The sequence below is a fragment of the Falco cherrug genome, chromosome 11 (assembly GCF_023634085.1).
Source record: "Falco cherrug isolate bFalChe1 chromosome 11, bFalChe1.pri, whole genome shotgun sequence".
Classification (NCBI taxonomy): Eukaryota; Metazoa; Chordata; class Aves; order Falconiformes; family Falconidae; genus Falco; species Falco cherrug.
The window spans coordinates 15,529,273-15,541,477 of record NC_073707.1 but is presented as its reverse complement, the minus strand read 5'-3'; the positions used below and the strand labels follow the sequence as shown (position 1 = coordinate 15,541,477).

Here is a 12,205-nt window from a genome sequence, read left to right as displayed (position 1 = left end):
ACTTCAACCTCATACAATACCTTGACCTTATAAATGCTCTTTGAAGGAGAGGGGCAAACTACTTCCTCTAAGAACAACTCACCACCTTTATAATTACCTTATCTCACGGAAGCTTTCTTGCTATTTTCCTTTCTATTCAGACAGAGTTCCCTATTGCACACCATGATCTACTCATCTGGAAGCAAGAAAGCTTACCACAGAGGCCTTGGCCATGTTGGAGAAGAGCTGGGAGGACAAAGTGGGAACGAATGTACTTTACAAGCTACAGAAAAATGGAAGTTAAGCATACGAGACTGCAAAAAATTGAGCTTTCTTTATATACATAGCTATGGAACTAAAAAACCTAAATGCTAAAACATCTCAATCATTCTGTGGCTGTACTTTGTTTCACATGTCTACCTTCTAAAATGTTGGACAGTTCCATGTTTGAAAAGTTTATCCTGGAAAATTTCATTTCTTAATATATACACAAGGGTCACCTATGCTGAAAAGCAAACTAAGCAAAGGTTTTTTGTGAGACCAGATGAACTTTATCTGACCAAAGCTTTTATCTTATCTGCAGGTGAGTATTTCAAAGTCCAATACCAACAAGAGAAAGCAAAATGCTTGTTCAACTACTGCAACATGGCAAATTGAAAACATGTTTAATTAGGTTTAATTAATTTACCTCTAACAGTGTTTAAAACTATCATGTCTGTTCATTATTTCAGCATCTGTTAAATCTATCATCTTCAATTACAAATATCTATTCAGTGTCACTTTAGAATTAAGAAAGTGCACTGCTATCCAACAACCCAAAACTAAACTCAGAACATCTCCATTTATGAGGCAGCTCATTTCAATCACTGCAATACTTTAATTGGAGGAGTAAGTACTACACACACAGACCCCTGCTTTTCAAACACACTACAGCATTGCAGAGATCTGTGAACTTTTATATCAACAATAAATTGTATCGACTAAATATGATTCATAGACTAGTCAGGTCTATAATGAGGACAACGACACTAATCAACTGAGAAGGGATCACTTCTGGTTCCAGATCAGTGAAAAATTAAACTGGCAGCATTCTCTACCTGTTGCACATTCAGTGAAAAGTGAAATTAAAACAGATACATGGAAGGTGGAGGGAGGTACATACATGTGCACATGCAGATTTTCCTTTACATTTGTGAAGCATAAGGAGTTAATCTGATCTTATCTGAAGAGACTCCCACATACTATATCCGAACCCACAAAAAGATTCTTTATTCTCCCTATGCAGAGTCAGCAATATCCTATACATGTATATATACATATATACACAGTATTATACAGCTTTAATGCACCAAAACTAATAAAAAAACTCAAAGCTATTAAAGAGTATTTGATAACATCTGGAAGAGTTTAGACCTTGTTCCAGCTCTGTCTAGAGGAATCATCCACTAACAGTCATTTCAACAAATAATGCATATTTAACAGGACAGAATAAAAAACTGCTACTTCTATTTTTATTCTTCAACCTGACAGTTACGAATGGGCCAAGTTTGAGAAAGTTAGGTATCAGCATTTTAGCTAATGATGGGATTCATCCCCACAAAGCTTTACAAGAGTATGTTGATCGCCTTGTAGCCTACAATCAATAGTCCTACTAAACAGAATACAGATCCAATTAAACTGAAACATATTTTTTTCAAATTAGAACTGAATCAGTTCCCTCTAAAATCCTCAATGCTATAGTGTAGTATTAAAATACAAACTTCATCCTCAAATTCAAGATATCAGCAGCCACATTTCAGGGTATACATGCTCCATGTGTTCCCACAGAGCCAATCCAACCTTTACCTCAGATTTAGTTTTCATCTATTAAAAAGAACAAAAGGGCAGTACACTGGCACTTTTTGTCTTCAAATCTGCCCCAAGCCCCTCTATAAACATATAGGCACTTATTAGATAAGAATCCTTAGAGGAAAAAAAAAAAAATCTTCCTTCTCCTTCCTCTCTTCAAGAAGCCTCAACACTGATATACTTGCATTAAAGAAAGAGGCTATCGAAACCACTAGAAGACTTGCTGACACCTACTCTGAAGAAATACAGCTACAGGCAACAAGTTTATTTTTGTCATGGTATGCTCTTTCCGGAAACACTGCTGCAGTCAACGTCAAGGTCTGGGCTTGCAGAAAGGCACAGAGGCATATTGCCTTATGCAAAAGAAAACCCAATTCAGAAATACTGCTCATGTGAATCTAGATTGTCTGGGTTGGGCACTAGCACATAACATGATCAGCTAACTAAGTGAAACAAGCTCTTTAGAAGCATGACTTCAAATGATGACTTCAAAAGACTTCTGCCTACTTTTTGGCCGCAAAAAAAATAATCAAGTTTCCCTTAAGTAGTGTTTTAAAGTTTTTAATATTAAGTGCCAAAACCACTTTATATTCTCCAAATAATACTTACTTCATTTCCATGTTTCTGCAGAAATTCTATTTCCTGTTGCGTGAAAGTAGTCATTGAAATTGACTTTACTCTGTGGGGTGGATTCAAGCCCCGTCTAAAAGAAGAAGCAAGAAGTATTTAGTCAGTATTCAGGAGATACGTCATCGTACAATCACTTTTAACATTACAACCAGAAGTTAGTCAGTTTTAAACTCAGGAGCCACCTCCATAAAAAGCACTCATTTTGGTACTGCCATACACCTTAACGTGCTGTAAACTAGTCTCAAAGATAACACTCAACATGCAACGTCAAATAATTGAGCTTTAGGGGAGACTAGTTTGTAACTACACATGGAAAGTCACTCAGACTTCCTATGCAAATTTATGAGAACATAGTTAAGACTCTTTTAAATCCTAACCTGCTTCCCCAAACTTGTTCATCCTTGCCTCTACCCTTCATCTCTCAATCTGGGGCTCCTCCGCTGTAGTTTTCTTTCCCTCCAACTCCTTCCTTACTTCAACTTATTCTTACTACAACTTCTACCCAATCACTAGATTTCTTCAAGCTGAACTCCCCAGCTCAGATTCTTTTTCTTTTGCTTTAACCTGTATTTCCTGTCTCTTCTCAGCATCGTTTTCCAGATTACTTTTTGCCCCTCCATCCACAGGTTGGTCTGTCTTCCTCCTCCTGAAACCCACACAAGTAACAGCAACAGAAGCAAAAAGACAATGCGTTTATTTTGCTCTCAAATGAGAGATACCATTACTAAGGCAATAGCTCAAAACTTCAGCAGCTCTGCCATAAGCTTGACACCATTCTCACATCCATGCCAGACTGCTGCAGCAGAACTAACAGAAACTCAAGTCACTTGTGCTGCCAAAGCCCGACACTGTCAAACCCAGTTCAGTCAAAACCTGCAAGCACAGAGAAAAATCCTGCTGAGCAACAGTGTCAGCATAAGAAAAAGCTTTCTTTTAAGTTCTTTCTTTAAATACATGTTAACTGCTGCTTTTGCCCACAAATACTGAGGATTAAAACCAAGCCTTGTCTTGCTCAATGGAAACAAGAACATTACATCCCACATATGGCCGAACAGTGGAGACGCTCACTCAGGCAACACAACGGGGTTAGTTTAACACTCCAGTTAATCAGGCCTGGATTTCTGTGATACCATCTTAAGAAAAAATGAACATGCATTATCTATGAGATATCAAAGAACACAAAATTCTGTGGTTATGCATATCAGAAGAAAGTTTCCAGAAAGGAAGCTGGGGAAAGCTTTCCAGGGATGTAATACAAGGTCAACAAACTGTTAACAGATCAGCTGATAAAGAGTTAACTTTACTGCTCATATTTGTTATTACACTAATGATAAACTTGGTTCAGATTGCTTTTCAGAATAAGAAAAAAACTATCACTGACATCCAATTTAAGACTAGTAGTTTTCTTTAAATTCCATTATTCTAACACCAACTATAAATTAAAATTGTACTCCATCAAAACAGCATATGACAGAAGTCTAATGTTCCAAATATTAACACTTTATACTCAACTTCACAGAAAATTTTTAGCACTCAGATTGAGTATAAGGGAAAACTGTTGTGCATTTAGCTTGCAAGTTCACCTTGACACCTAAATTCATACTGTACCTATAAGATAACAATTCTGATCCTGTGTTAAAAAAATTTCCACTTTTTAGTTAAAAGTTGAATACTGATTAGAACACTAAGCAACAACATTCTAGCCTGTTTCATTAAAAAAACCCAGATTTAAGACACTCAATGTTGGAAACACTTGGATAAAAATAATCAAAATAATTGTATTTTGCTAAGAAATGCAATTAACTTCCGAGTTTAACCTTTAAAGGAGAAGTCATACACAAACCTACTGGTACATGACAATGAATTTTACAGAATGCTATTTGCTTTAGCAAATTTTTCAAATCTGAGCATCTAAAACTAGACCCCCTGGTTCCACACCTTGACAAGAAGGCAGAATAAGTTTTAAGGTTAGTGAGAGAGGTTTCAATATAGCTTATTCAGCTCAATGATCAGCAAATTAATTTCTTGTCTCGAAAAGTTTAAATTCCTTGGTAAACTGACTAACAATTTAACACCTTTCATCTAGCATAGGTAAATCAAACCCACACCTACATCAGAAATAAACAACACTTTTTAAAACACCATATTGTTATCGAAGATCTTTTTTTAAGTAAATACTTATTTAAAAGTGACGCAACTTAAAAATGTGTAAGAGTTCTATGCACTTAAAATTCCCTGTTTCAGAGCTGGTGTTAGTATTAGGTTTGGTTGTTTGGGTTTTGTTGATTTTTGAAGTCCTTTTTTTTTAAAAAAAAAAAACACACATCTTCTTGGTCCATGCGTGTGAGTCACTACATTTCACAAAGCTATGCTGTAGAATTGTATATTAAGTGACAGAATAAAAAAAAAGTGGCATCCACCTGGATTTCACATAAATATACTCCATGTTCACATGACTATCACTGTCCCTTGCTTTTAACAGTAAAGTATAAAAGCGGTTCTGTCTACCCGAGTCTGTTCAACTTATTCCCCTCTTATTAATTAAGGAAGATGCACAGTTAGATAGTTGTAAACTATTTCATGACTATTTTAAAAGCTAGGGTCATTCACTAACACATTCACATGTTTTTCAGCACAGGTAGTGTATCTAAACTTTCACACCAGCTTCCGCTGGAAATCAGCTGTTACAGTAAGTATAATTTAAGTGCTATATTGTACCTGTGTTTGCAATTTAAAGGCACTGCGCAAGTTATTTCAGCAGTACCTCCTCTGCACTGATCTACTAGGGCTCTTCAAAGCATTTAGATCAGCAAACAGGTATCTTCAATTCTGTTAAGCAGCGATACTAAATGTCCTTAAAGCATAGAGAATATTTTGTTTAACCTAACTAGAGACTTCCTACATGCCTCTCTCTGCGGTGATGGCTGCTCTAGAGCTTTAAGGTCCAGGTTGTAAAGTTCCCTGACCTACACATTATATCCATGATGGGGGACAAGATGAATTCTCATTTCTTTTACACCCTCCTGCTAAAGGGGGAAGACATGCCCCATTCCTAAAGGTCAGATCACAACACAGAGGTGTCAGGTGTCTTGCATGATGAGAAAGAGCATGTTGCTGCATCGGTGGTCCAGGACAACTGGAAATCCTGAACATAACTTTAATAGCCAAAAATACAAAGGTAACTATCAAGCTGCAGTACTACACATACAACTATTTATGTTTATTTAACATGGCATGTCGTAGGGGGGAAGCCTATGAAAACCCTCCTCTTACGCTACAGCAGTGTAAGTCATCAGACTGCAACAAGGAATTTGAGACAGGAGGCTGCATTATAGAGCATAAAACCACAGCCCAGTACATATGCATTATCTTCTTTGATTCTATCATTAAAACACGTAAAGTCGTCATGTCCCCCCCCCCTTTTTTTTTTTTAGGATTTCTAACTAGCACGAGCCACTTTCAATAACATTTTACCCATGAACTGACTAGAACCTCCCTAGAACAGAGCAGCTGTGGGATTTATGAAACAGAACTCAAGAACCAAGTACTACAGCTACTCTTACTTCAAAATTCTAAGTTATTTTATACCCTTCCTTACCTACAAGGATTACTTGATGACCCAAATGATTCACAAACAACTCATCTACATATGGGGGAAGCTTACTGGTAGGCAGCCAAGTACAATTATCCCTTATGTGGAATTAATAAACCTTCTTGTTCATAGGAAAAACTTATCTACCACTTGCTTTGTTTCTCTCCAGGTATGACAAGCATTTTGCACAGTTCTAATGCTTTACAGTATTCCCTATTTAACAGGAGACAATGGATTATAGTCCCTTAGTGTAAATTAATAATGCCTAAATTTAAACTGACCTTGGCCAAATATTTGCAAACTGCACCTGTGCAGTGGTACCAGTTACTCCCTTCTCTGCTACAGAGTGCCTGAGGAAGACAGCAAACAAATGCTACCTCAGCACTTAATCCAGATTGCAGCAACTATCTCCTAAAAGGCCCCTGGAAAAGATGACAGAGTAAAACTATTCTGCCATCTGCACTTACCTGGCACACCATAGCTAGAACATCCCACATGCAGATTCCACCCAACACTTCCAACTTCATGCTCAGCAATGGTTATTGCTGTGGAATAGCACTGTGACCAGAACTTTCAGCTATGACACTATTCTCCACTGACTCTCCATTGAATCAGTCCAAGCTTCCAGTCACACAGCCCATCACAGAGGCAGCTACAGAGAACATGAGATCTTTGTTCTTCAGAAAGCATTGTTGAAACTGGTGCTCGCACAAACAAAGGAAGCTTTAAGCCACTGACACAAGATTCTGAAGCCTGGCAATTGAAACATCAAACATTCAAAACACTGTCAATGAGCACTGAACATTTGTTATAACATAATTTAGTAGCGAATTATGGTTGAACTTGTGATTGTTGGCAGAGCAGCCACTCCTGCATTAGTCTCAAACTGATGTCAGCAAAGCTGTTTGCAAAGGCCAGGGCTGGGAGGGGAACAAAATTTAAAGAGTGGGCTCTGCCGGAATAGATGGTCACTTCCATGGGACAAACGGTGGGCAGATGGCTACTAATGTGCCCCTGTATCAGATTTAACATGATCTCAAGTGTAAGCCAGCAAAATCCGATCCCCTAAGAATCAGGAAGTTAATGAGGCAAGCCAAACGCCAAGCCATCATAGAGCACCCTACACTCCCAGGCGTCTGGAAAACAAGCTTTAGAAAACCCAATGTCACAGCATTCGTTATTATTTCTATTAGCAAAAGAGAATATAAGCAGTACTGGACATTCCTGATACTTGCAGACCTCCCTGGAGACCCTCCACCACCTCACAAGCTCATTTATTTTTAACAGGAAAAGGCTCACATTTAGAAACACAGTCAAGGTGAATTTAACTTTTTTCTTAACACAAACATACATCCTTTCTGAACTGCATAGTATTTACTGTGATATAGACACTTCCTCTGCTCTCCACCCATGACACTGAAAGCAAGAAATACAGTCACATAGGAAATACCCTTATATATACACACACACACATATATATACATGCACATACATATAACACATAGCCATTTTTCCAAACGTGTGCCAAAGGAAAAAAGGGACTGGAAATTCATGCCAACGCAACCAGAATCACCTTCACTCTACCACCATTCAGACCATTTGCATTTCTGCAAAACTTCCTTTAGGGAAAGCGACAATAATTCACCACCATTGCACAAGATCTTTTTAGTTTGTAACTAGTATCTGCCATCAAGTCCCTTACCCAGGAAAAATTTTAAATCTAGAATTACAACAAGGAATATTATAGGCAGCCAACAGAAGGCCACGTGATCCAATAACTGTAAGAAATAGCATAAAAGGGTTTTAGTATCCCTGACAGTAACCATATGTTCTAAATAGTCATTGCTACTCCTTCCTGACACAAGCCAGAAGTGCAAACATCTGAACAGGAGACTTCCTCAGTAAGGTGGGAGGGAGTAAAGAGGACAGCAGTGAGAGGAAAGGTAGGAGTGTCCTAATTACCACATCAGCAGATATTTTTTAAAAAAGTCAATCAAATAAAAAAATTCTATAATACCAAACTGGACTCTCAGTCAAACAAATATTCTCCATTTAAGAATTTAAAAACATTATTTTTATGAAAGTTAGAGGCAGGCTGACTAGGAGTGGTATAGAAGTGCTTGAAAGCAAAGGCACACACAGACAGCTGAAAAGATAAGACAAAGGGAAGGATGCCACTGTCAGCAGGACACATGGTAGCATCCAGAAATACAGACATAGCTACCAACATAAACCTTCAAATCAAAGGACTTCCGTCAAACCAAAAGAATATCTCCGCCAACGTTTCCTGAGATGCGGTTTTGCTATAATAAAGAGAAGTCTTCTGGTTTTGTATTACTGTAATCCTTGACCTGAGAAGACTGCTCCCTCCCACTCTTGGAGATGATCATGTGTGTATTTCTACATATCCTATATTCTTGCCCAACACCATGAGTTGAAATAGACACAGCTTGCGTGATGCCAGCATGCTTTTTTTCCACATGAAGAGAATTTAAACACAGGGGACAAGTATAAGTATTTTAAGAGGAAGCCACTGTCCATACCACCACCCATGAACTTTCTCCTGCACGCACCATTTTGCACAACAAAACTTCTGCTCTGTTAAACCCAATCTGATGAGAAAACTTTAAACCTATGAATTACGAAAAAGGGCCTCATCTATGCTATTCATACTCTTAATTTGACAAGAATCACCTTCAACATTAAACTCAGAAACAGATTTTTTTAGCAAAGTCACTAGTTTTCTCATCAATTTTAGTAATACTTGAACAAGTCAGACCTATTTTTTGTCAATACTACGAAAACAATAGGTTTTTTAAAGCTAAATCTAGTAATAAATAGCATCATACTCTTTCTACACATAGAATCCTTAGTAGAAATTAAGGATGGATCCAGAATGAAGATTTTGGGGTTGAATAGACTGTCCTTGCCAGGACAATGAATAAACACTCCAGAAAACTTACAAAAAAACCCCAACCAACCAACAAGTTGGACTTCAGATTTAAAAAGTTTAGAGTTAACTATCTAGAACAACATGCCTGTCTAAGATGATACCAATTTTAGCAACCACTTTTAGTTAACTGGCAAACCTTTCTGAAGGAGACTTGTTAACACAGTAGTATTCTAATCTTGCATTGGGCACTTGATACTTTAAAAAAAACAAACTGGTCTACTTCACTCCAAGAACACTTCCTGTATCAGATTAGAAAAAAAATTATTAAAACAAGCAGCAATGCAAGTCATTCACAGACCATACAAGCAAGATGAAGTAGTAAAGGTTATTAAAGCCTCACAGTAAAAGCAAGTATTATTGAGGTAGAATGCAAACAGCCATTAAGAACTACAGAAGCAACAGTGCTTTTACACTTATTTGCCACTGTATAATTTCTACTCAAGTCAATTCCCTCCACAGTGGAATTCTACAGTGAAAAGCATTTGGAAAGAAGCTGTTTGAAGGACTATTCCGATAGAAGTGCTAAAAACAGTTTCTAGTTATGAAACAGACGTGACCTATCTCTATACCAAGTCTCATCACCAACAAAGGCATGCCACTGGCTAGTTACTAAGGCCTTAACCAATACATACAATCTTGCACACACAATTTACAAAAGCATTTCCAAGTCAACATGAAAGAATGAGCCCAAATTTATTTCAGAAGAAAGCTCTTAAGTCCTCTTAACAGTCCTTCACTTCAGCTTTAAGCGTAGGTGTTACTAGCTGTAACAACTAGAAATGTTGTTTGTGGTTTCTTTTTTATAGCAACACAAAAACACTGCATATTTAGAATGAAAGAGCTATTTGCATTTTATTAGAATGCCAACGCATGAACAACTTTTCTTCAGAAAAATTTTTCCTCTACCGATGGTAACATTCAAATGATTGCAAACTTCACAGCAACCAACAGCTGTCTCCTGCTTACTAGTTTTTTTCACTGCATGTACATCCTTTTGGTTACTGCAAACTGGACTACGGCCTTTAGTAGTCCATACCACCCAGCCAACAGATAAATGGAGCAAATCCTACTGAACCCACACTTAACATCTCAGCATCACTCACAACGTATTTGTCTACTAAGGTCAAGAAGTCTAATAAATACAGGAATATATTCTCCCAGAGCAGTTTTATCATGCTGTCAGTTTAACCAGTAAGAACATGTGCAACCATCAAATAAGCTCTGTGCAGTAGCTTAAAATAGTTTCACATGCCAGCACAAATAACAGTTTGTTAACAGAGTAAACAATAGCCAGAGCTGGCTGCTTAAGCAGCATGTATATGTCAAAAAATAGAGTCTCTTTTCAGTTCCACAAACTGAATGTATTTTCTGTATTTGCATCAAGCCTGTTCAAAAGCCCCACAAAGCAGAAGTAAGAAGGAAAAAAAAAACCCAAGACTAATTAGCTGTCCAGTAGTAAAAAAGGCAGTTAATTCAGCACAGAACTAACACGTTTGCTTTGTTTTGAATCTCAATGTAATTACCAACTTTGTTCTAAAACACCAGACCTTACTTGGAAGGCCTGTACAGAATACTTAGTCCTTCCTAGTAAGGAGGACAGAAATTAGTTCAGGCTCCTGAATGGCTTTTAAAAATTCAAACCCTTAAGGACAAACACAAAACTGTATCCTTTGACATACTATTTATTACTTACTTCAGCCACTCTTTGATTCCCCTTCATTCCATAAGCACAATGCCACAGAAACATGAACAAGCAAACAAATTCTGCTACGGAAACATGAACACTGAAGACAGTGGGGTGGTTCGTCGTCGTCCCCCCCCCCCCGAGTGATGTGTATGTAACAAATTCAGAACTAACTGATCTCAACTCTGTTTCATAGACACTACATCGGCGGAGGAAGGGTGGAACAGGGAGTAGGGAGGCCCATGCAGGAATGAGGAACAGGAAAAAAGCAATCCACTTTATCAGAGCCAATCCCTTTCCAAGGTTTAAATATATAGTTTGTAGGAAGTAACAGATGTAAGAAAAAACCTTCCACTACTTTTCTGACCAAGTATATTAAACTATTAAGGCTAGAGTTTATCCTCTAAGCTGGAGTTCAAGCTGTCTTACAAACTACTAGCAAGCAGAATTTGATTCAGAAAAGGCTAGGCTGGTGATTCGGCTCAAAGTTAAAGTCAGCTTTTTAAACCTTAAAATCCGTGCTCACGATAGGACCAGTCTCCCCACGCCTTCACCACTGCCATGACAAGGCAAACCGTTGGTTTGCTCCCAGCAGCATTCTCCAGACACTTGTTCCACTCACCGCCCCTCCAGCGGTGGCGGGGGGCGCCGGGGGGTGCTCCCCTGTTCCTGCGCGTACCGCAGGCGGCCGCTCGCGCTCCTCCGTGAGGGAGACACCTCCGCAGGGCAGCGGCGGGACCGCCCGCGGGTGCCGCCGCCCGCGCACCCCCCGCCCGGCGACCGCCGCCCCCGAGCCGGGGGCTCCGACCGGCGCGTACCCCGGCGAGGCCTCCCCAGCGCCGTCCCTTCCCCCGCCCGGGACGGCCCCCGCCGCTCCGCTCCGACGTGGCCGAGCCAGCAGCCCGGCGCTGCCGTGCGGCGGGGAGGAAGGGCCGGCCCGAGGGGGACAGGGCCCCGCGTAGCGGTCCGCCCGCCGCCGCCGCCCCGGCACACGCGTCCCCCGGCGGCGAAGCGAGCCCGGCGGCCGGCCAGGGACGGAGGTGTCCGTTTCCCCCCCCCCCCCTCCCCGGGCCGGCTGGAGGGCCGGAGCCGCGGCCCCCCCGCTGCACTCACAGGATGCCGGAGCAGGAGGTGCACACGAAGCTGCCCACCGTCATGTCGGTGTAGGTGGGGCCGCGCTGGTCGCAGTCAAAGCACTTGCGGTTGGGCGGGAGGCTGCTCATCTCCCGCAGCAGCTTCAGGTGCTTCTCCTCCTGCTTCCGCTTGGCGCTCGCGGCCATGGCCCCGCCGGCGAGGGGACGGCACGGCACGGCGCCGGGCCCCGCTCACACCCCGACGGCGGCGGCGCTCCGGGGCCCGGCCGGCGGGAGAGGGGGCCGGGGAGGGAGGGAAGGAAGGGGCGGGGAGGGCAACCGGCGCCCGCCGAGGAACTGGGGCGGGAGCGCGGCCGCCGCTGACGCCGGCCGGCGGCACCGCGAGGGCGGGCGGGAGGGGGGCGGGCCGAGGGCCGCGGCGCGGA

At 41.0% G+C, this 12,205-nt stretch overlaps 1 protein-coding gene across 7 annotated transcripts in view; it reads right to left on the bottom strand.

Annotated features, from left to right (window-relative positions):
* The window catches only part of AGFG1 (ArfGAP with FG repeats 1), a 36,684-nt gene extending 24,585 nt beyond the window's left edge, over positions 1 to 12,099 (bottom strand). For all 7 annotated transcript variants that reach the window (XM_055723550.1, XM_055723552.1, XM_055723554.1 and 4 more), the window contains exons 1-2: positions 11,800 to 12,099; positions 2,437 to 2,530 (exon numbers count right to left, since the gene is read on the bottom strand). In XM_055723550.1, coding sequence (XP_055579525.1) covers positions 2,437 to 2,530; positions 11,800 to 11,966 — 261 coding nt within the window. In that variant the 5' untranslated portion in view covers positions 11,967 to 12,099. The remainder of the gene's footprint in view (positions 1 to 2,436; positions 2,531 to 11,799) is intronic.
* Positions 12,100 to 12,205: the final 106 nt, after the last annotated feature.